General features: G+C 39.3%; 1 protein-coding gene across 2 annotated transcripts; it reads right to left on the reverse strand.

The window, feature by feature from the left end:
- Positions 1–82: 82 nt before the first annotated feature.
- Positions 83–22,920, reverse strand: LOC130930148 (schwannomin-interacting protein 1-like). Of its 2 annotated transcripts, XM_057857902.1 has the most exons (8): positions 22,716–22,920; positions 22,366–22,620; positions 9,381–9,490; positions 6,843–6,960; positions 6,472–6,678; positions 6,202–6,325; positions 5,982–6,075; positions 83–4,251 (listed from the first exon to the last, which is right to left on the reverse strand). In XM_057857902.1, the coding sequence occupies exons 2-8, from the start codon at positions 22,552–22,554 to the stop codon at positions 4,200–4,202; spliced, it is 894 nt and encodes a 297-aa protein (XP_057713885.1). In that variant the 5' UTR covers positions 22,555–22,620; positions 22,716–22,920; the 3' UTR covers positions 83–4,199. The 2 variants fall into 2 exon arrangements, with proteins under 2 accessions (XP_057713885.1, XP_057713886.1); XM_057857903.1 differs by lacking the exons at positions 22,366–22,620; positions 22,716–22,920 and adding an exon at positions 14,957–15,096.
- Between the last annotated feature and the right edge of the window lie 1,994 nt (positions 22,921–24,914).

The following is a 24,914-nucleotide window of genomic DNA, read 5'->3' on the forward strand; positions in this document are numbered from 1 at the left end:
CTTTTTCTGTTACAAACTGACCCCGGCCCCTCATCAGAGAAGGGAAAAGTTATGTGGCTGTCATGGGAAAAAGTTTGGGGACCCCTGCCATACATCTAAAAGTTGGTAATTTTTCACCTAAACGAAGAAAAAATGCTTTCAAATGTTTTCAACAATATCTATTCTTGAATTAACAATTCTGACAAACAAGTTTTTTTTTTTTTTTAGATATTATACTGGATATACAAACTTTTTGCTTAAAATATGTCTTTTAAGCTTATTTTCAGTCAGTTATTTTATTTCTTTATTTCAAAAAATCTGAGTAAAATTGTAAAATTTCTTGAAGCAGTGGCAGATAATTTCACTTATTTCTAGTAGATTTACACTAAAAACAAGGGTTTTTTTGGTTTTTTTTTTTTTTTGGTTTTTTTTGTTTTTGCTGTGTATATGTATTGGATTGGGTGGTACACCGTTCGATTCAAACCTTTGTTTTCAAAAACTACTAAAGAAACATTATGAAAACTTCCAGAATAAGTGTCTGGATTTTAAAAGCAAATTTAAATTGCAATATCCAAACACAAATTATATTAACAATCATACGTGAGAAATACAAACTTCATCTCTTAACTTTCGTCAGTCATCAGACAATCAAATTTGCGTTTGAGGGGGAAAAATGTACTGGCCCATTTAGCAAGTCGAAAAGGGGTCAATGTAAGTCTGAACATATCGAAAGTACTGTAATTCACGTAATTATGGTAGGGTTAATTCTATCCCTACAACATGGGAAGACAATCTAAAATTACCCATATAATTGAAGTCATTATATAATGCAAAAAAGGTTGCTTAAAAGTTTGTGGGGACCATTTGAGCATTCTGAAAAGTTGGTAGTGTTATGTTCCTACCGTCCCTATGCAAACCTACGCCCTTGCAGTACACACAAAAATATACTGTCAATATGTAATATTTACAAAACTATTATACAAGGCCGGCCCAGCCTATAGACCCCACTCACATGACATCACAACCACGCCTCCGCGCCATATTGTCCGTCAGCTCGTCGTATTTACGCATTACCGCTATGTAAATTCCTCCTATTATGGCGTGTTTTTCTGCTCGTTAACATTAATAATCAAAATGGTGAAGGCGTGTGTGGCGGTTGGTTGCAGTAACAGAGAAGATAGACGGAGAGACTTGAAGTTCTACCGTATTCCGAGAGACCCGGAGAGGAGAGCGAGATGGACTGCTGCAATTCGACGAGAAAACTGGGCACCAAACGATCACCACAGACTATGTAGTAGTCATTTCATACCTGGTAAGATGCATTTAATATATATTTGGAGGGTTTTGGGCTGACAACCACAATTAAGATCATTGCGAGGCTAATCGCCGACAACATACCGTTTCAAATTCAAGATGTTTATTTCTTCCGCCATCATTATTTTTTGAATAATATTTAGCTGGTACCAAGTGAAAGAAGCTGGCCTCGTCTCCGGATCATTAGTTAAACAGGGGTGTCCAAACTTTTTGCAAAGGGGGCCAGATTTGGTGTGGTAAAAATGTGGGGGGCTACCTTGGCTGATTTACGTAGAACAATATATTTAAACAAATTTTAGCAAGCCCTTCTGTGTGTCACATTTGCTTTATTATTTTTTTAATTCATAATTTCAATAATCTCGCCTTTGTGGCGTTCTCTTTTGACACTCGGGCTCTTGCGAAATACTGCTGCTGTGAAATTAAACTAGCTTCAAGTTGCTATAATTTCTCGCTGCGTATCTTCCCTGTAATGTTGTACATGTCAGCATGTCTTGTTTGGTAATATCGCATCACATCGAACTCTTTGAAAACAGCGACTGTCTCTTTGCAAATGAGGCAGACACAGTTGTAGCGTATTTTATTGAAGAAATAGTCCAATATCCACCTATCCTTGAAGCGTCGGCCATCGCAGTCAACTTTTTTTTTGTTTTTGATTGTCGCCATTTTAGAAAATTGGAAGTAAAGGGTCACACGTGGTAATGTTGCTTAGAGTGCTGCTCTTAAAGTTCTTCAAAGTTTCGTGAGAATAGGCTGAGTTTCTGTGGACAAGATAGTTGTAAATATCAGGGTAGCAGATGTCAGGCAGAGACAGCGAAGACAGCGGGTCGAAAAATATCGATTTAGGCATCAAATATGGACCTGGCGAATGGATAGACTGAAGCTTTTCCACATAACGCCTTTTATGCAACGCATCCAATGAGTTTACAGCGTCTGAAAGCACCGGGGCTTCCATGAATTGCACTATAAATTGCACGACAAATTGAAACCATTGAGAATACGGATAAACAATGACGGACAATATGGCGGCCGGATACAGCGACGTGTCATTGTGTGACGTTGGTGAATGGGGTCTATACACAGACTATGCAGTTGCTTAGGGCCCCTGACCACCAGGAGGCCACCAATCTGGCAACCTCATTTTATACGTTGTTAATAGAGCATCGCGAATAATGCGGCGCGCATTGCCGTTTATCCATGCAAACATCCATTTTCTTGTCATTAAATGTAATTTGGGGTGAGAAGTTTGAAGTATTCAGTGCAACAAAATATGATTAATATACAAAATATGGACGTATGGGTTGGATTGCATGTATGGGTTTCACAGTACACTGTGACGAAATGGTGGGCCAAAAATATGGGCCCCTTGGCATTATTTTGCTTAGGGCCCCCAAATGGCCTGGGCCGGCCCTGCTATTATAGATCAAATGAATTACAAATTCATAATGAGTTAAAAAAATATATCATATAATGAATTTTGATATGATTAGTATTAGTTCAGTATTCAGCTTAGAAGAACATCAAACAAATAAAATAATGATGTACGTAAATTTCAGTAGAATAAATGAGGCCTCAGAAAAGTTTGATGAGGTGACAATTTAATGACGAGACCAATTTCAATGCAAGTAGGGTCTGCTTTTTAAATTTAGATCGTTTGACTGAGTGGTCGTTTGTCTGGACAAAAATTACATTAAAGAAAACGAAGCCCTCCGATTTTGTTAAAAATGTAATTGGGGATGAAGTAAAAACAAGATTAGGGACATTTGTCAACCTGATTATCTTAAATGCTGCACTTTAAGGGGTTTAGCAGGAAGTACGTGTTTACATGAGGTAATTTCACAACCACTTTACAACAATAAACTGCATTTAGCCTTTTTTTTTTTTTTTTTTTTTTCATTTTATCTAAGGTGTGTTACCTACAATACAAGTAATGTTTAAATTGTTTCCTTGAATTTAATTTAGTCAAAAATAGATTATTTGTTAACCAGTAAAATGTGTTTTCAATTAAAATGACCAAAGCAGTCAAAAAATACATAAAGGCTGCTTTGAAACTTGCAATGAAGTTAAATAACTCTCATGAAGGCGCCGGTATGGTATATCTAGATGAGTAATGAAGTCATTCCACACATTTAAAATGTTTATTATTTCATTCTTTACAGTCGTTATACAGGACATTTATCCACAAAGAATACAATAAAAAACCAAGTAGACTTTATGCTAAAAGTTAATGACCAATAAATTCCGCTTTGATAGACATCCTTTCCATCAATAAACCTTTCTATCACTTAAAATAGATATTTGTTTAGTCTGAGATTGTTATATTAATCAGTAAATTGAACCTCACATAAAAACACGTTTTGATTCCTCTGAAAATGCCATTCATAATATCTTTTTTGTTTTGTGGAGATGAAATGTAAATGTGCAAAGATAAAGCTCAAAAAGTACAATGAATGTGTGCACTATAGCAGCAATTTTTGTACATCCAGTCGCATGTCTTCAGGATTTTATTAGTGCTGGAGCATTGAAGCGTTGCTTTACAATGAGCAGTCGAGCACTCACTTTCTTTGACAACATGAGCAAAGTGCTCTTCCTCCCTGTATCCCTCTAAAAAAAAAAAAACGTACTTTGCATGAAAAAGAAAAACATTAGGTGACAAATTTAATTTCGGGATGGAATTATGTCAAGAAGATTCCCTTAACACTCTGAAATATGCCATCTTTAATCCAGCAGGGTGGAAAGTGAAAATCCTGTCAACTGAATCCAGTGGTGTGAGACTTTCTGTGCATGTTTAAACACTGTATGGCATCATTTCTCCAGAGACAGCACAGATAGACTTTCCTTGGCAACACAAGTGACAATCCATGGAGTGAGTACTACATTGGATGGCGTGCAGATGGACACTTGGGAATTTATTTATTGTTGGCTTTTTCAGCCTGGTGCCGCTGATGGCTGTGAGCGTGTCTGTATCAGGACAAAGACAAAGAGCGGCTTAGAACAAAAGTATATACAGTGCTGGCAAAAAGTATTGGCACCCCTGAAAATCTGTCAGATAATGCTCAATTTCTCCCAGAAAATGATTGCAATTACAAATGCTTTGATAGTAATATCTTCATTTATTTTGCTTGCAATGAAAAAACACAAAAGAGACTGGGGAAAAAAATTAAATCATTGTCATCTTACACAAAACTCAAAAAATGGGCCGGACAAAAGTATTGGCACCCTTTGAAAAATCATTTGATGCTCCTCTAATTTGTGTAATTAACAGCACCTATTACTTACCTGTGGCACATAATAAGTGGTGGCAATAACTACATCACACTTGCAGCCCGTTAAAATGGATTAAAGTTGACTCAACCTCTGTCCTGTGTCCTTGTGTGTACCATATTGAGCATGGAGAAAAGAAAGGAGACCAAAGAACTGTCTGAGGACTTGAGAAGCAAAATTGTGAGGAAGCATGGGCAATCTCAACACTACAAGTTCATCTCTAAAGACTTCAGTGTTCCTGTGACTACTGTGCGCAGTGTCAACAATAGGTTAAAAGCCCAGGGCACTGGTGCTAACCGCCCTAGATGTGGACGGAAAAGAAAAATTGACGAGAGATTTCAACGAAAGATTGTGCGGATGGTGGATAAAGAACCTCGACTAACATCCAAACAAGTTCAAGCTGTCCTGCAGTCTGATGGTACAACAGTGTCAACCCGTACTATCTGTCGGCGTCTGAATGAAAAGGGACTCTATGGTAGAATGTCCAGGAAGACCCCACGTCTGACCCAGAGACATAAAAAAGCCAGGCTGGAGTTTGCCAAAACTTACCTGAGAATGCCAAAAACGTTTAAAAAGAAAGTTCTCTGGTCAGATGAGACAAAAGTAGAGCTTTTTCTGAAAACGCATCAACATGGAGTTTAGAGGGAAAAACGAAGCCTTCAAAGAAAAGAACACGGTCCCCACAGTCAAACATTGCGGAGGTTCCCTGGTGTTTTGGGGTTGCTTTGCTGCCTCTGGCACTGTACTGCTCGACTGTGTGCATAGCATTATGAAGTCTGAAGACTACCAACACATTTTGCAGCATAATGTAGGACACAGTGTGAGAAAGCTGGGTCATCCTCAGAGGTCATGGGTCTTCCAACAGGAAAATGACCCAAAACACACTTCAAAAGGCACTAGAAAATGGTTTGAGAGAATGCACTGGAGACTTCTAAAGTGACCAGCAATGAGTCTAGACCTGAAAACCATAGAACACATGTGGGGAGATCTGAAAATGGCAGTTTGGAGACTGCACCTGTCAAATCTGAGAGACCTGGAGCAGTTGGCCAAAGAAGAATGGTCTAAAATTCCAGCAGAGCATTGTAAGAAACTCACTGATGGATACAAGAAGCGGTTGTGCATGCACTGGCATACAGTTTTTACTCTTAATTTTTGGGGGATGAACGTATATTTCAATTTATTTTGGCATCACTGTTTACAGTACTGTTATGCACATTTTAGATTGTCTTTTTGTTTTTTAAATCTTATCAGATTTGAGCTTCTCCATGACATTCAAAGTAACAGTGCTTGTTTATGTAATTAAACTGCATTAGCAATAGGACCGTTCCTTTGATAAATCGCATTTCAAATTTGTCCTCACTGGCCCTTGATGTCAGCAATTCTCCATCTTTTAATTGGCTGGTCAAAGCAAAACTTGAGTGGGTTACCTAGTTAGGTCCTCGATGTCCACCAGCATGGCATCCTGCTCCACATGCTGCTCGTCCCTAAGCAGCAGCAGCTGCACCAGCTCTTCATTTAAACCTGTAATGGACACTCAGAACTGTGACGCAGACATGATACTTGCTACATTTTTAAAGTTGACAACATCCCAATAAAAAAGATAGTCAACCGTGGCGTAACTAATTTTTGCGAGGCAGATAGACTTACTCTGGATCTGCGAGTGCAAGTCATTCGTGATCACTTGGAGCTGGCCAAGACTCATTTCCCTCATGTCCCCTCGTCTCAGATTCCTCTTCATCAACCCTTCACTGATGTGAGGCAGGTGAGGAAGCTGTATCCAACCAACGAAAGTAAAGCATCTGATTTTTGTACTAGTTCGTAATGCTAAATTTTTCTAAAAACATCAACACACAAGCCCATTACGCTATGTTTGAGAACCATTGTTCAGTACAAAAGAGTCAATTGTGATTCACTGACCAGATCTGCCACAGGTGAGCGTCTGTGCTGTTGGATCTGCCTCTCCACCTCCACCTGCATACGGGCCATGGGTCTGGCCAGAGCCAGGGCTACTCGGGCCTCCTCCTGGAGCCTTCGTTGCACCCGCCAGAACCCGCCGCAGTCATCCAGTGGATCCGAGTCCTCCTCTGCCGTATCTCGATCTGATAACGATGAGCTCTGTTTGCTCTGAAACAAGATGATTCGGATTATAATTGTGATGTGCTCAAAAGTTGATGCTTAAAGTCACATACTGAAACAAAGCAAGCATTATAATCTTTGTAGAGGCAGATTTGCGTTCATACAGGTCTTGAACTGCAAATACAGTACATCCTCTCTCCGTTTGCACATACCACAGGTGACAAGGGTGTATCCAAACTGGTTTCCGTCCTGCTGTCCTCGGCATCGCTGTCTTTATCACTGCTGCTGTCATTGACAAAGCACACCTGCAGATTGACTCCACTGTGGAATCTGAATCGACAAGCCAGACGGGGCAAAAATGTAAATTTAGGATGCAGAATACAGTAATTACAGTAAACAAGTTCACAATGACATACAACCGCTCGCTCCCTAAACGTCTCAACATCCTAGAGACAAGGAAAGCCTAACCAAAGAGCTCATGCCCTCTACTGGCTAACTCGGATCCTACAGGCAACAATAAGTCTGTAATTAATTAATGTAATTTATCAGCCCAGAAAAAAAATAAAATGAAAAAATTTCATAGGGCTTCAATGATCTGATCTGGGCACAAATAATGGAGTGGCAGCGAATTTAAGTTTGCAGTTAATATAACGGTCCGTTCATTCATTCATTCATTTTTTGAGCCGCTTATACTTACAAGGGTCGCAGGGGTGCTGGAGCCTATCCCAGCTAACTATGAGCTGTGTTGTGTAATCTGTAATCTGATTACTTTGTTTCATCTAACGCGTTCATTTTTCCAAATCAGTAATCTGAATACGGTTAGTTTCCTTAGTGTCTGTGCTTTACAATTTTGTTATTGCCTCATAATGTATGTAGAATGAAGAATATTGTAGTCATTTACGAAGAGCATTTTTAATAGAAAATTTTCGTTTCCATGGTAACCGCTCACTGTTACTTCCTGTTTTGGTTTCGGGTCACACGCGCCAAGTGTTTTGGGACTGAGAAAGACATGCACCAGGCTAGCGCGGGTGCACATTCGAGCCGAATGCAGCCACCTATTGAGATGTGCGAGGAAATGTTGATCTACGTGCGTCCATGAATGAACGTGAGTACTTTTCCTTCATTCTGGAGGGTTCCAGCGATAGGTTGGAACCGCAACGTTGACGGCCGTTTCGTAGCGTTGCAACGGTGGGTAGTCGTCACTCCCCCTCGTCCTCGTGAAGTCGGCAAGAATTATTTACATCATATTTGCACATTTATGCCGTTAAGTGACGTGTTCGTTTAGCATTTTTGCGATGTGTTGTAAGTCCGATTGAGTGTAATGTGCTTAGTTGCCGCCACATTTTGAGGTCAAATTGTACTTTTGGGTTCTGTGCGTGCATTCGTGCCCCTCCCCACATTTGACTTTATTGCACTGTGCAATTCATTTGTGCGTGCATTCGTGCCCGTCCCCACATTTGACTTTATTGCACTGTGCAATTCATTTGTGTGTTGTTGATTATTATGCAGTCAGTTTGCATCGTTTTACATTGGCACTGATATGCTGTTAACCCTAATCCGAAGTTCAGAATTTTTGACATCAGGCTTGATCTTCGAGTTAGCGGGGGTTTAATTAGTCGGTGGAGTTTCAACAACTTCAATGCATTTTTTCAGTTATTTGTTAGCCACCCCGGAGCACCGAAACTAAGCTAGCGCGAGTCAATGCTGGTTGAAATCAACTCCATCGACTAATTAAACCCCCACAAACTCGAAGATTAAGTCTGATGTGAAAAAATTCTGATCTTAAATGCAATTATCGGAAAGTCAAATGCATTCGATGATATTTTTTGTTGTCATTCTTATGTTGAGGCAGCAAAAGAAGAAAAAATGGACAAAGTAACCGATAAATTAGTTTTAAACTAGTTACATTGGTAATAAAGTAATCAGTAAAGTAACTAGATTGCTTTTTTTGAGGCGTAATCAGTAATTAAATTACTTTCTCAAGTAGTCTGTCACAATACTGACGGGGTACCGTGAATCGGTTGCCAGCCAATCGCAGGGCACAAGGAGGACACACTCATGAATTAGGGACAATTTAGCGTATTCGATCAGCCTACAATGCATGTTTTTGGGAGTAGGGGGTGAAACCGGAGTACCCGGAGAACATGTAAAGTCCACACAGGAGGGCCGGAGCCCAGTGTTGAACCTTTTATCTCAGAACTGTGAGGCGAACGTGCCAACCACTCGGGCACCGTGCCACTGAGACAGAAAATCTAGAATCCAGCTCCAAGGATCGATCTGTATACATCCGTTTAATAAATCTACCAAATTTTATTCTGATTTGTCCATGAATAATGGTAGAGTGACACTTTTAGGTAGTTTCCTCCACAAGAAGAACAAAGAAAGCAAGAATTTCCTCTCCCCAGGTGGTCTAAGAAAATAAAAGCCAGCATGACAGAATCAAATTCAAAGAATTTAAATAACAGACACTATAGAGACCAGTAGGTTAGAGGAAATTGAATGTTTGGGTCTTTATGCATTCATTCATGCAACATTCATCAGCAATTTTGTCATGCTGAGAAGGAGCTGTCTTTGTAAAACAGTGAGTGTGGCAAACATAATTAAATATCCATGATGTTAGAGGGAAAGCACACCAGCCAGTTTCGAAAAATAGATGGTGAGATCAAACATGTCTGTCAGAATATAAAAAACGAAAAAATATGCTGCTGATCAAAACCTCGATACATCACACGGTCCACTCAAAAACCCACCGGGAGGACGAGTCGTTCTTGCTGCAGCTGGTGAAGATGACTGGCTCGTCGTCATAGAAACTGCCCAGAGCAAGTTTCTGCCTGATAGACTCCCTCTCATTTCTCTGGGCCTGTCAGATAAAAAAAAAAAAAAAAAAAGAAAACGGAAAAATACAATCAAGTATAGTCATGAATAAAGGATGATACTTGCCATCCTTCAACAGGGACATTCTGTATATGTTGTTGTTGCATATTCTCAGATTTTGGATGCTTGACTTTTTTTTATTTCCATCATTGACCTGTTTATATACATATTTCGAATTAATTAATTTAGAATACAAATTTTCTGTATGTCTATATACTGTGTACATATATATATATATATATATATATATATATATATATACACTCACCGGCCACTTTATTAGGTATACCATGCTAGTAACGGGTTGGACCCCCTTTTGCCTTCAGAACTGCCTCAATTCTTCGTGGCATAGATTCAACAAGGTGCTGGAAGCATTCCTCAGAGAGTTTGGTCCATATTGACATGATGGCATCACACAGTTGCTGCACATCCATGATGCGAATCTCCCGTTCCACCACATCCCAAAGATGCTCTATTGGATTGAGATCTGGTGACTGTGGAGGCCATTTGAGTACAGTGAACTCATTGTCATGTTCAAGAAACCAGTCTGAGATGATTCCAGCTTTATGACATGGCGCATTATCCTGCTGAAAGTAGCCATCAGAACTTGGGTACATTGTGGTCATAAAGGGATGGACATGGTCAGCAACAATACTCAGGTAGGCTGTGGCGTTCCAACGATGCTCAATTGGTACCAAGGGGCCCAAAGAGTGCCAAGAAAATATTCCCCACACCATTACACCACCACCATCAGCCTGAACCGTTGATACAAGGAAGGATGGATCCATGCTTTCATGTTGTTGATGCCAAATTCTGACCCTACCATCCGAATGTCGCAGCAGAAATCGAGACTCATCAGACCAGGCAACGTTTTTCCAATCTTCTATTGTCCAATTTCGATGAGCTTGTGCAAATTGTAGCCTCAGTTTCCTGTTCTTAGCTGAAAGCAATAGCACCTGGCGTGGTCTTCTGCTGCTGTAGCCCATCTGCCTCAAAGTTCGACGTACTGTGCGTTCAGAGATGCTCTTCTGCCTACCTTGGTTGTAACGGGTGGTTATTTGAGAGTCACTGTTGCCTTTCTATCAGCTCAAACCAGTCTGGCAATTCTCCTCTGACCTCTGGCATCAACAAGGCATTTCCGCCAACAGAACTGCCGCTCACTGGATATTTTTTCTTTTTCGGACCATTCTCTGTAAACCCTACTGTAGAGATGCTTGTGCGTGAAAATCCCAGTAGATCAGCAGTTTCTGAAATACTCAGACCAGCCCTTCTGGCACCAACAACCATGCCACGTTCAAAGTCACTCAAATCACCTTTCTTCTCCATACTGATGCTCGGTTTGAACTGCAGGAGATTGTATTAAACCATGTCTACATGCCTAAATGCAACGAGTTGCCGCCATGTGATTGGTTGATTAGAAATGAAGTGTTAACGAGCAGTTGGACAGGAGTACCTAATAAAGTGGCCGGTGAGTGCATATGTCAGCAGGAGATATGGTTCTGATTCAGAAAAAGCTATTTTCCGATAAATTGATTGAAGAACAAGTTTTGCAAGGATTGTTGACGAATTCAGGGTTTATTCCTTCTTGTGTGCACAACCTCGCCAATTGCAATACTGGTGCATGAATGTTATTCATTTTCACAGACAAAGAATCTATGGCTATAGGTTCATACCGCAAGTCTTAACGCACAGTTCCAATTTTTTGTCATATCTGATTTTTTTGGCGTGCCCATTCAGATTGCCTTTGTTTATTGAGCACGTTCAAGTATCACGCATGCTCACTAATTAGCAGTCGAGATGTGCTGAGCAAACTGACCCACATGCGCGGTACCATCAAAACAAATGACTACACATGATACGCGCGCACACACACATACAGACAATTTGCCAGGACCCCCGGCCATGTAAGTAATCTTGAAATATTGCTCATTTGGAGCACAGAGAAAAACCAGCATCCTCAGGCTTACCCTCAAACCCATTTTATTTTTTTATGACTGTTGTCAAGTCGTCCCTTCATCAAAAGCCGCGTTCAAACCAGGCGCTAACGCTAATGCACAGCTGCACCACTACCATAGCGCCCTGTCTCTCTCGCTCTTTGCTGACATAATTACGGCATGAATTCCGATTTGGGGGACCTGACAGTTCAGACAGCAGCCGCATTTTGGAAAAATGTGTCCCAGATCGGATTTTAACCACATACGAAAGTGACCTAGATCGGATTTGAAATGGTCCGAGTTTTCCCAGTCAGACCGTCAAGTTAATGCCTGACTCGAGTCGGGAAAAAACAAAACAATCGGATTCATGCATTAACACCTGCGGTAATAACCTAGCGTATGTGACTGTCTAGACGTCTTGTTACACATTTTGAGTTAAAATATAACTGGTTTGAAAGAAAGAACACAATTTAACACTGCTGCATACATGTTGTTATCCAGGTTATTACATTTCAGCAGACTTTGAGGCAAAGTTGGTATTTATATATTTTTTTAATACAAAACATGACTGACAGTAAACGTCAATTGGGAGTGGAATAACATAGAACCCTCTTTTTTTAATTGTTCACAAATTGAGTTGATAATGCTGCCAACATTTTTTTGTATGTAAAAGTCAAAAATGACAACATCTGCCAAATAACTGCCTTGTATCTTAAGGCAGCTCTGTAATAACATCAGCAAAAGACGTCACAGTAAAAATATTTTTTAAATGTGCGGAATTCAGTGACTTTTATTGGTATCAACTACAGTCGGGGGTGTAGGTTTGGTTTCAACATTGGTAAGGACAATATTACCGCATACCTGTCAAGCCGAGGCCGTTGGCAATCTTACAAATAGTGATGTATGCCCCTAAAAATTGGTGACTAATCTTACAATGTTGTATATAGCATGCAATATGAAACAAAAATAAAACAAAATTTTCAAAATAATATGAATTTATTGGTAATATTGTAACATATAACCTGAAGCAATCAAAGAACAATCAATATCTACAGCTACATCATGATTACTAAAATTAAAAGTGACTTTTGTTATAATTGTATGTAGCACTTTTGGCAATTTCTATCATGTCTTGAAGGCTGCACTTCAGCTCGCTATTTAGTTTGACTTGAAGGTAGTTCGTTTGTGTGTCCAATTTAAATTAAAAAGGTCAATTGATAAAATTAACTCAGCAATGCAATCTGAGTCAGGGAACATTTCTTTTCCTAATTCTGAGAAGTGATCAGCAATAGTTGCGGGGAAATTGTGTTCGGCAACAAATTAGCAGAATAAAATCTCCGCTTTCGTCACTTTTCATTCTGCAGACTTCATCTTCATGACCAGTGTTGTTAATCTTACTTTTAAAAAGTAATTAATTTGTTACAAATTACTTCTCCCAAAAAGTAATTGAGTTAGTAACTCAGTTACCTGAATGTAAGAGTAATCAGTTTCTTGGCAAAGTAGGCTAACTGGTGTTACCTTTCATGTTTGTTTGTTTTTTTTCATCTAAAAACAAAAACAAAAAACATAGTAACCTTTGCTATGTTTGGAAGTCATTTATTATTTCATTTCGACGTGAAAACGTGAAGACGTTAAAACTTTCATCATTTAAAGATAGATTCATGTCAAGATTTTGCCGATTTAGGAGTATTTTAGATAAAGAGTTACTTAGGTTCGCTAGGAAGGTTCACTACAACAGTGCCTTTCTGAGAAGTGTGCTGCTCTAAAATGGCGGCTGTTTACTAACTCACCAACTCTGTCATTTCGCATGTAGTTCTACATGCATGAGATATCTAGGCATAGATTGTAGGCTGTCGGCTACAGTCAGGAAATATTGGAGCCACCTAGCCTAGCATCGCGTTTGCGACAGCGTCACAACAAACACTTCGCTCTCAGTGTCTGACTTTTCTCGCGTCATTCAACCAACGTAGTAACGCACATTGTCTCATTTCCGAAACAGTGACAAAATCCGAACGGAGAAAAAAAAAACGTAATGCACGAAAAACGTACAGATTTTGAACGTAGGCGTACCCATGTAAAAATTAGTGCTCACTTGTACAAATTACGCCGAAACCGTACAACTTGACAGGCATGTTACCGTAATGCACATAATGCAAACAATGTTCTAAATAAGGGACTTGACTTCGTTGTTCCTTGTAGAGGCTGAACTGACCGCAGTAGTTATGAAGGTTAGAAAGTTTAATGTTATGCTAACTCTGATGCAGGTCAGACTATCAGTAGCAAAATTAGTGATGTTTCCCCCCACTTCCACAACATTGACGTCTTTTTACATGACTTACGGTGGCTGCTGCTAACCAAAAAAAAAACTTCTTATATCCCTCCTCTCTGAAGGTGGCAGAGGAGGCGGCATGTTGTCGACATGAATCTGTCGGGGCTGTGTGAGTATGTGTGTGTGTCTTTGTGGCAGAACGGGGGGCTTCACCTCACCAGCCAACCGATGGATGGACCGGCACATTCAACAAGTGAAAAGGGATCAATTTAACACTGAATATAATGAAAATAATTCACTTAATAATGGTAGGGTCTATTGTATCATTACAACATATGGGAAGACAATCTAAATTACCTTTATAACTGAATTATTTATATAATGCAAATAAGGCTGCTTAAAAGTTGGTGTGGACAATTTGAAAAGGTTTGGTCTCTTAAGTTCTTGTCCACCTATTAAGTGTGAAAATAAATCAAGCAAATATTTGTCATATGCCTGTTTCACTGGTACAAATGTATCTCTAATGTCTTTCCAGTAGATTCAGATGATTAATAAAACCTATCCTCCTAGTGCATCATGGGATAGACAGACAGCCCCTTGGATGCTATAGAAAAAGCATGAAGGAATGATGAGGCACATTCAGCCTTGCCCTGATCGAAGCCTCTCTAAACTACCCACATTTACATTTCAGCCCACGTTATTGTTGTACACCATAGAGCAGTGAAGTCCGATTCGTCAACCACATTTCATTCATTTTCCCTCAACAATTCCGCATATTCACATAGTTCCATATGTGCGCTTTATTACTGCTTTTTAGCATCATAATTTCTCTAAATGTTAACACAATGCTAGAGCGGGACAAGCAAGACTCTTTCCCCCCTTTTTACATAATTAGATTCATGTCTCAAGGCTATCTGTGTGTGTGACAGATGTTTTTTTTCATGCCACATACACATCTGACGGGACATAATGTGTTATATAGAACTATAAAGCAGATGATTCTCCATCAACGTTACAATCCATGACATGTCTACGTTTGACTTGGACACAAATCTGTTTGCACAGGTTAAAATACAGATGTCCTGTTAAGTGATAGGAGATCTAAGCAGAAGACAAAAAGAACACACCCGCTTCTGTATAGCTGAATCATCCCCAGCATCACGCCACTCATGGGTGCCAAACACGCAGCACCTGAATATGTTGCTTACTGTTCTAACAAGACATCACATACACACAAAAGGGGACACACCTGGTAAACGCGTTTCTCCTGGTGCACCATCCTTCAGCGCATCGCACTGAACACGCAAGCACACCCTGCCCTTCTTCTACACTGCAGTGGAGCCGGACCCAGGAGACCCACTCATATACTGCAGGAGAGGCGGGGGTGAGAGGAGGAAGCGTGGGAAGACAAACGCAGGAGAGGAGGAATGGAGGGAGGAGCTCGTTCTTATCCAGATGTGCAATCTATTCCTCCATCTTCCTCATTTGCTCCTTCACTGCCCTCTTTTCAAATCCGAATAAGGTTAGTGCACTGAAATCAAATCAGTGCAAATGATAGCTGAAATATTGGATGAGACTGCAGCCATGGTTGACCAATCAATCAATCAATCGTTCCAATAATGGTACCAAAAAAATGTCAGCACTTGCACCAAACTGGCTCGGCTGACTGTACAAGGCCATGAATTAGGAATCTTTTGCCAGACTACTGGTTAGCGTTTCTGCCTCATAATTAAGAGGTTTGGTCAGAAGTGTGTAGAGTTGCCAAAAATTGTACTCAAGAAAGAGAAGCGTTACTTCACAAATAATATCTCTCAAGTAAAAGTAGTCATCCAAAAAATTTACTCAAGGACAAGTATTCTGTGAAAAGACAAGTAATGAAAAACGTCTAATATTTTTACAAAAATTGCTATATTTTTTTTCTCAGCACATCATCATCGATATGAATACTGTACTATAATCTTTTACACGAACATATCAGGCCAAAAAATATACCGTATTGGGCCGAATATAAGACTGTTTTTTGCATTGAAATAAGACTGAAAAGAGGGGGTCGCCTTATATTCGCGGTCTAGACATTATACCCATTCACGACGCTAGATGGCGCCAGATATAATTGAAGCGATGTTCTGTCATGACAGATCTCAGCTACTCTCCCCATTCACGACGCTAGATGGCGCCAGATACCATTGAAGCGATGTTCTGTCATGACAAATCTCAGCTACTCTCCCCATTCACGACGCTAGATGGCGCCAGATATCATTGAAGCGATGTTCTGTCATGACAGAGCTCAGGTACTCTCAAGTTTAACCAGTTTGCATGATTTTATTGCAGTATTTTTCCTTATTCAGATTTGTTTCAAGACTACAGTTACAGTTAAGACTTTGATAGTTAATGCAGTTAATGCAATTTTGTTGTTTTATCACAATAGATTGGTTTATTTACATTTCAAAAACCAGAAGCCATTCATTTACGAATGTGATTGCACTTTAGTTTACATATTTAAATGTTCAGATATTAAGATTTGAATGAGACAAAATAACATGCTTTTTCTCTCAAATATATTGTTATAATCTTTTGTTTCATATGTACCGTAATGATTTTCTGTATAAAAATTAATTTGGTGTTCAAAAAGTCTTTTTTCAAACTTGAGTCTTGAAAAAGAGGGGGTCGTCTTATAATCAGGGCAGTCTTATATTCGGGCCAAAACGGTACGAAGAATAATTATCCATAGACGTCACCATCAGTTGACAAGACTGCTCGCGCCAACATTGCGCCGTTGGGGGCCGACCCAGGCAGAGCGTTTGGCTTTCACTGTGATAAACTCAAACACACGGTGCGTTCAAACGCCAGATTTAGGTGGAAAAAGGACGAAAGTTTTACTGCAAACAAGCAGGCAGGAGTGTCTCAAGAGTGATTTGGTCAAGGATTCAAGGTAATTATTATTTAAAACGGCCCCATGCATTCACTTTGAAACTTTGGGAAAAAATTACGTAACTTTAGCCCAAAATATTTACATAAAATGAATGATAACTGCCTGTTTTTTTTCCTTTTAACCAAGAATCTAGACTATTCTATGTTCATTTGTTGGAGGCAGTCTTTCAGGTCCTCCGCGTGTTTGTTTTCAATTCAGGTGATGCGGATAGACTGGATTGCAAAGTAAAAGACTGGAGGCAAGAGATCATTACTGCGCAGTTTTAATTTCAGAAAATTCTGGGTGCATTCAATGACAGAACAAAAGATGTGTAGAGAAATGCACACCGAACAAAGAGCTCGGCGTTGCTTATATTGTACTTAAAAGGAGGTGTGTCTGTTTGGTGATTAATTCATCCGACAAAATAGGTCATGAGCCTTGCTGGTTGGCAGTTAAAAGTCCATGATTATCTGAGGCGAAACTAACTATCAGCAGTTTCAGTGAAAAACAACTGGTCATGCTTGCAAGCATATCAGAAGACTACATTAGGCGAGATGTATACTGACTTCAATATCTATAGAAGTTCCAGGATGTGCGCATTTATTTACAAGAATTTTCAACTTAAAAAGCTCTTTGTTTTGTTATGTTGTATCCATACACAGTAGCGTAGCTTTACATTCCAAAGATCAGGTAATTTTTGGTCAACTGCCCGTTTTTTTGGCAAAAAAAAGTAGTAATTTAGACATTTCTGCGTCCATACAAAACAAATGCCTTTTACGTGTTTTGTTTTATGTAACATCAATCTAAAAACGACGAGAGCCAGATAGCCGGCAAGACGTGCCTCTGTGCTAAGGCAATAGTAACATCGGAATTCATCCTAAATAAGTTTTGATTGTATATGGAAAAATGTAAATTTTGCTTTTGTTGAGTACAATTAAGATGATTCTGCATACTTTCCTCAATTATTAAGTTTCTGATGTTAAAATTGGATGGTTTATTAGCTGTTGAAAACTTCCACTTAAAAATTTTTAAGTTGCTATTTTGAGCAAAAAAACATATGTTAAATATTGCTATTGATCCTGAATATATAGGTGATCATGTGTGCATTTTGTGATTTTTGTACATCTAGTGTAAAATTGGAGAATATTATAGCCATTTTAAGTTTTCTTATACTTGTATTAAAAAAAATAATCAGGATATAATTAGGGAACGACTTTGAATTTTATGTCGATATTTTCGCTGCTCATGGAGACTCATATATGCTTAAGGGAGGTGCCTTTTTTGGTTTTAGGTCGCTAGTGGCTTTGGTTTTGAAAATATTTTGAATTTTAAATTTGTGAAAATAGGCCCCCTACGGATCGTCCCCGAGCCCCGTCCACTGATATGGAAGTCTGCGACCAGAAAAGTCTACAGAAATGAAACATCACCCTTCCAAACAGCATTAGTGCACTCTAGCGGAGAAAATATATTTCCTACCATGAAATTAAAACAATCATATCTCCGGTTTTCCATGGTCTATGGGTGCCAAATGAAAACTGGGAAAGGTTTAAATCTGTGCTCTCGAACAATGTTGACAGGAGTATGTCAAATAGTTGATTTTTTTTTTTTACTGCACTTTAAAGACGCCTAGTGATTGAACAGGCCGGCGTGATCATAGGACTTCCGACTTCAAGCTTATGTGTGGTCATGTGACTATTTTTACATCTGATTAGTATAATGGAGTCATGTGATGATTGTTGCAATGTCTCTTTAGTGAAACTGGCAGATCTACTGTCAGCTTCTCTGGAAAAATGTCTTATGAAAAATGCCACACTAGAGTCACTCTAGTGTAGCCCAAAGTATCGGAGTCAGAGTAACTTTTCTTCGTCATAAATCTACCATAGTAAACAATATGGCAACTCTTATAAGTACATTTTTCTCAAAAATTACTCAAGTAATTGTAACAGAGTAAATGTAACGTGTTACTACCCGCCTCTGGAAAAGAAAGTGATTTGATTGCAGGTAAACAACAAAAAATAACATTGTTTTACTCATTAAACCAAGTATATCAACAAAATGCATATTCTAACTGAGGAAAAAGGTATGACACCCTACCACCGAATGGCTTAACTTCTGTGAGATGCTTTTTGAAGCCATCTACCAGTCTTTAACATCGGTTGAAGAAAGTTTTCCCCACTCCTCAACGCAGAATACTTTCAGCTGTGAGATGTTTAAGGGGTTTCTTGCATGTACAGCCCGTTTTTCAAGTCACCCCACAGCATCTCAATGGGATTATGATCTGGGCTTTGACTCGGCCATTCCAGGAATCTCTATTTGTCCCTTTTCAGCCAGTACTTGGTGGTTTACTGGTATGTTATGGGCCATTGTCCTGTTGCGGGGTTCAGTTTCGCTTCAGCTTTAAAATTTTTTCACAGTTGATCTTACATGTTCCTCAAGCACCCTCTTATACACGATAGAATTCATGGTGGATTCTATGATAGTGAGCTGGCCAGGTCCTGCTGTAGCAAAGCATCCCCAAACCATGGCACTTCCACCCCCATGCTTCACAGTTGGTATTAAGTTCTTTTCCTGGAATGGTGTATTGGGTTGGGACATGTGCTCTGTTCTGGTGTCCAAATAATTCAATTTTAGATTCATCTATCCAAAGAACATTTTTCCAGAAGTGCTGCTCTTTGTCTACATTCACTCTGGCAAACTTCAGTCTGGCCTTCTTGGAGAGCAAAGGTTTTCTCCTTGCACACCTGCCATGAAGGTTGAACTTGAAAGTCTCTTTCTGATTGTAGAGGCATGCACTTTCACATCAACAGTAGCAAGAGCCTGCTGTAAGTTCCATAATGATATTTTAGAGTTTTTGAAGACATCTTTTAGCATCTTGCGGTCTGCGTTCGGGCTGAACTTGCTTGGATGGCCAGACCTGGGCATTTGGCAGTTGTTTTGAATGTCCTCCACTTGTAGACTATTTTCCGGACAGTGGAATGGCTGATTTTATATTCTTTTGAGATTTTTTAAAATCCATTACCAGACTCATAAGCGTCTACAATCTTCTTTCTGAAGGCTTCAGACAGCTCCGTTGATCTCACCATGGTATTCTCTCTCACTTCAACAGTCAGTCACGGCTGAAAGTATTCTGCGTTGAGGAGTGGGGCAAACTTTCTTCAGACTGATGTCTGATGGCTACAAAAAGTGTCTCACTGAAGTTAAGAGGGTAAAAGGGGGCTATTAGGTAGTGGGGTGTCCTAACTTTTTCCCCAGAATATGCATTTTTGTTTAAATATTTAATTTAATGAGTGAAACAATGTTTATTTTTGTTGTTTACTTGCAAATTAAATCAACAAAGAGATAAAGAAAAACGACATTGATATATAAAAATTTCTTAATAAAGTACGTAATATTTAATGGGTTGTCCTAATTTTTTCACATGACTGTGTGCTTGAAAGAGGAAAAAGTACAAAATTAGATTGCATTCCCAATATATTTCGACAAAAACACATCCAAACTTACAGTGAATAGTGCTGTGTCATGGCAGGCATGATGGGTAAACAACATCACAGTTTGAGTCATCTCTCCCGCTTCATTGCGTCAGATGACTATAAATATACCAGGCCTTTCTCAGAGGAGCAAATGCTGAGCCACTTTGTGAATTTGTTATTAGACTGTTAATACACAGTAGTAGTGCCTATAGTCTTGAAATACAGTGAAACCTTACTAGTGGAACACAAACTAAGGTCATCCACAATAGCATCGGTCACTCGATGGTATTTATCAGGCATCTGCCATGCATTTTCAACACTACTTCCTCTGTTCAGGGTTGCCCGGTGCTGGAGCTTAACCCCTGCTGACTTCAGGCAAAAGGCAGACTACACCCTGAACTGGCCGCAGGACCCTTCACATCCTCAGTCACTGAGTAGAAACTGAACCCACCCTGCCTGCAGTTGGGCAAAAGTACCACTATATCATCAAAGATGTGTTAAATGTTCATAAATGGAATATTTTCCAGCCCAAAAATGCACAATTTAGTACAGTACACCACTTAATAGGAATGACTATGAAATGTTCACTAGAACACACCGTTACTCTATATAACGTCAAACTTAATGATTTTACTTAATGTGCAAAAGTGATTTTATTCCATATTTATAGTACATAAGCAAATGTGAAATTCTTCTGGTTGTGTCAATATTTGTAATTACTCTTTCCTTTAATGTTTAACTGTGTTTTGGGACTATAATGCATATCAATAGGCGTTTTAAACCAAGGGCGTAGGTTTGCATTGGGACTTTAGGGAAGTGACACTATAAACTTTTCAGGATGCTCAAATTGTCCCCACCAATTTTTAAGCCACCTTATTTGCATAATATAGTGAGTTCAGTTAGATGTGTGATTCAGATTGTCTTCCCATATGTTGTAAGGATAGGATAGACCCAACCATTATTAAATGAATTATTTTCATTATGATCAGACTTACATTTATTCCTTTTCAAATGTTGAATGTGCCTGTCCATCCCCCCCTCAAACGAACGTTTGGTTGGCTGATGAGTTGAAGCCCCTCGTTCTGCCACAAAGACACACACACCTACTCACACAGCTCACAGGGATTCAAGCATTTATTCCCAAAAATTTCAACGTAAAATGCTCTTTGTTGTGATAAAGTGGTGCCACAGTGGCTTAAAGACTAGCAGCATGTTCGACATATTTATGTAAAAAAAAATGCTAACTGCCCGTTTTTTTATTTTTATTTTATTTTAACCAATAATCGAGGCTGTTTTCCGTCCATATCTATAAAGAATTAAGGGATTGAAGCATTTTTTCCCCAAAAAATTAATGTAAAAAGCTCTTTGTTGTGATAAGGTGGCACCACAGTGCAGTGGCGCCTCCAGAAATTTTTCATAGGGGTGGCCAAATGGGGCCACTTAAATTCTTGGGGTGGCACACCAAAGCTAAAAGCCATAATTTCAGGTTTTCATTATATTATTGCAGTAAAAAGGTCAGGTGAAAACTATCAGAAAGACTTAAGGACACGGCTACAGATATACAGTACTTTAGTGTATTGTGTAATATTTGATTTTACTAATGATGATTAGCGGGGTGGCCAGTGGGGTGGCCAACAAATATATAGGGGGGGGCGTGGCCACCCCTGGCCAGCCCCTGGTGGCGCCACTGCCACAGTGGCTTAAAGACTAGCAGCACATTCGAGACATTTACGTAAAATAAATGCTAACTACCGGTTTTATTTTTTTTCTGCTTTTAACCAAGAATCTAGACTGTTTTACGTTCAAATCTATAAAGAATTCAAGGATTTAAGAATTTATTCCTAAAAATTTCAAAATAAAAAGCTCTTAGTTGTGATAAGCCGCCGCCACAGTGGCTTAAAGACTAGCAGCAGATTTGACATATATACGTAAAATAAATGCTAACTGCCCAGTTTTTTGCTTATAACCAAGAATTGAGACGGTTTTACGTCCATATCTATAAAGAATTAAGGGAATTTTCAACATAAAAAGCTTTGTCTGCGTTTCCACTCAGTCAGCTTTGACTGAGATAGGCCCCCTATTAATCGGCCCCACACCCCGTTTCCCATCAATATCATTATGAAGTCTATGTTTCAGTTTTTTTCAAAATGTTTTTTTTGCCAATCCATCTATATTATATGGTAACTGAATCAGAAAATCCAGGCTTCTCAGTGTTATTCTATTCCACTCTTGACCCCACACATTTTAATGCAGTCCTTTAAAAAAAAAAAACCTCACCAAGATGCTGGAAAGTCTACGTTGTTCTCCGTTGTAACAGTCTTGTAGCTCTTCAGCCCAGCTGCGACTGTTCACCATGAAACCTCTTTCGGGCTCTGCGTTCTCCTTCCCAAAACCCATCCACCAGTGGCCTGTTCCGGCCCTTCCCATGAACACTTCATCCATGTCCACATCATAGTCCTCCTCCATGGAAAGATTGCGTAAAGTATGATGCGCGGATCACCTGAGCAACGGTAATATCTGCCTCTATGTTCCCTAGGATTATAGAAGAAAGAACATTTATGTAGAGACTGCAACTGCAAAAGCTTTGTGTTATTGAAATAACACTAAGGTCTTACAAAAGCACTCACCTTCATTGTAGACAGTCTGGCTCCTAATGTAGTTCCAGTACAGCGAATGAAACAGGAGCTTCCTCTCCCATGCTTAATAGGACCTATAATAGGATCACTGGAAGGTTGCATTAGTTATCATGAGGCTCAGTGGCCAGCAAAGAAGAAAAACAAGCGCACATCCCCGCGTTGGCGATACCACATGAACTAGGGTGGTCACGCGGCCTGGCTTCACTGATGTGTGAGGATGCGCCCAGAGGAGATGGCACCATGTGGAAATATATAGGAACGGACAGAATGGGGTGGAGGGTGCATGCGCACTGTGAAGGCAATGACTTTTACAAGGGAAAAAAACAAAAGGCATAATTCCCTCCTTACCTCAGTTAATGCTTGATGTTTTTGACATTGTTACAGCATCTCAAAAATATAGCTACATTTTAGGTTATACTCAAAGTTTTAACAGTAAAAGATTTGGTGGAGCCATGTAAATAGGCTTACAACACTCTGGGGGGGATAACGCGAAAATTTCAAACTTAAAGGGAACCTCGGACTTAAAGACTTGTGGGTTCTAATAAGCCACAATTGTTCTCTTTTACTAAAATGTTATTAGAAGCACATTAAATATTGCCATTGGCTTAAAAATCTAATATTTAGTACGTTTTGACCTATGGAGGGTGCCGTGTTTCATGGACACTCGGGTGATGACTAGTGTTGTTAATCTTACTTTAAAAAAGTAATTATAGTTACAAATTAGTTCTCAAAAAGTAATTGCGTTAGTAACTCAGTTACCTGAATGTAAGAGTAATTAGTTACTTTTCCCCTCAAAAAAAAAACTTAGATCACACTATGTGAAGCGTAAAAGGTTTTTGGGACAGTTGGCCCTAGCCCAATTCTTTACCCTAATTTACCCTTTACCCTGAATCAACCGTTAAAATTTGTTAAAATTGCTCCCATTATTGCATTAGTTCCCTTCGGTCTACTTTTGACATGTGGTAGTTTTAAAACTGTTTCATCATTTATAGATTCAAGTTAAGATTTTGCAGATTTAAGAGTATTTTAGATAAAAAGTTACTTAGTTTCGCTAGGAAGGTTCTCTACAACAGAGCCTTCCTAATAAGTCTACTGCTTTAAGATGGCAGCTGTTTACTAACGCATCTAGTTCCTATACTGTACATGTTGCTAACGCTGCTGTGTTTGTCATTTCGCATCTAGTTATATATATATATATATATATGTGATATCTACCATGTCTACCATATCTACCATATCATGTGGACTTTGTAGGCTATCGGCAACAGTCAGGTATTATTGGAACCACCTAGCATCGCGTTTCGTCAGCCTCACAACTTTTCTTGCCTCCTCCCCACTCCTGCTCTGCTCTGTCATCTCAGTGAGACAGTCTCCCTCACTTTTATCGCGTCAACCAATATAGCAACGCACGCCTTTCCATCCTCAGTAACGGTAACGGCGTTGCCAAGATGAGAAAAGTAATTACTCACTACTGAAAAAATATAACGCTGTTATATTCTAACGCCGTTATTAACAACACTGGTGATGTACATTGTCACAGTCTTTTGACGATTACTAATAAGAACAATCATACAATCTGAACTACATCTCATCGACGTCGTGCTGAATCCATTTATGGAGATTTCATGAGTTCTTCCGGTTTAATTTAGCAGTTTTAACTTTGTCAAAACACTGCTTACGTCAACTGTGTTTCAGGTTTTTTCTGAACCGGACGTTCGAGGCAGACATTGTCCAAGATGGCGCTGCCCATATTTTGCTCAGGAAAAAAAAAAAAAAGTCAACGTTTGCTTTGTCTTCAAATAGTATATTACATTTCACTGTGCGTAATGGAAGTCATTTATACTTTAAAAAGTCAATGTTTACATATCTTAAATTTTAAAGTACATCCTATGTCCTTGAATGGTTAAAATTGAGGTTTTGCCTTTAGATGAGGAAATGGAAAATTTGAGTTTTAGATGGACTTTTTTTTAAATCAGTGAAAAAAAACAATTTTGAATGGAAATCAGTTTCTCATTCATGCCTTGTTAGGTCACAGGGGCACTGGAGCGAGCCAAACCCAGCTCACTCTGGGCAGTATGCGGGGTCAACCTTTTTCTTGTCGTTCCAGAAATTATGCACATTTGAACCAATCAGAGGTAACTATCTCTGCTGATCACATGTCAGTATGACAGCCAATTGAACGGATAAATG

The sequence above is a fragment of the Corythoichthys intestinalis genome, chromosome 14, assembly GCF_030265065.1.
Source record: "Corythoichthys intestinalis isolate RoL2023-P3 chromosome 14, ASM3026506v1, whole genome shotgun sequence".
Lineage (NCBI taxonomy): Eukaryota > Metazoa > Chordata > Actinopteri > Syngnathiformes > Syngnathidae > Corythoichthys > Corythoichthys intestinalis.

Bases quoted from the DNA above. Each gene is read 5' to 3' on its own strand.
- LOC130930148 (XM_057857902.1), bottom strand. From the start codon at position 22,554: ATGGAGGAGGACTATGATGTGGACATGGATGAAGTGTTCATGGGAAGG. The intron at 6,326-6,471 runs GTCAGTGAATCA...GGTTGGATACAG, and splicing joins GCTCACCTGTGGCAGATCTG to CTTCCTCACCTGCCTCACAT. The intron at 6,076-6,201 runs GTAAGTCTATCT...TGTCCATTACAG, and splicing joins CTTGCACTCGCAGATCCAGA to GTTTAAATGAAGAGCTGGTG.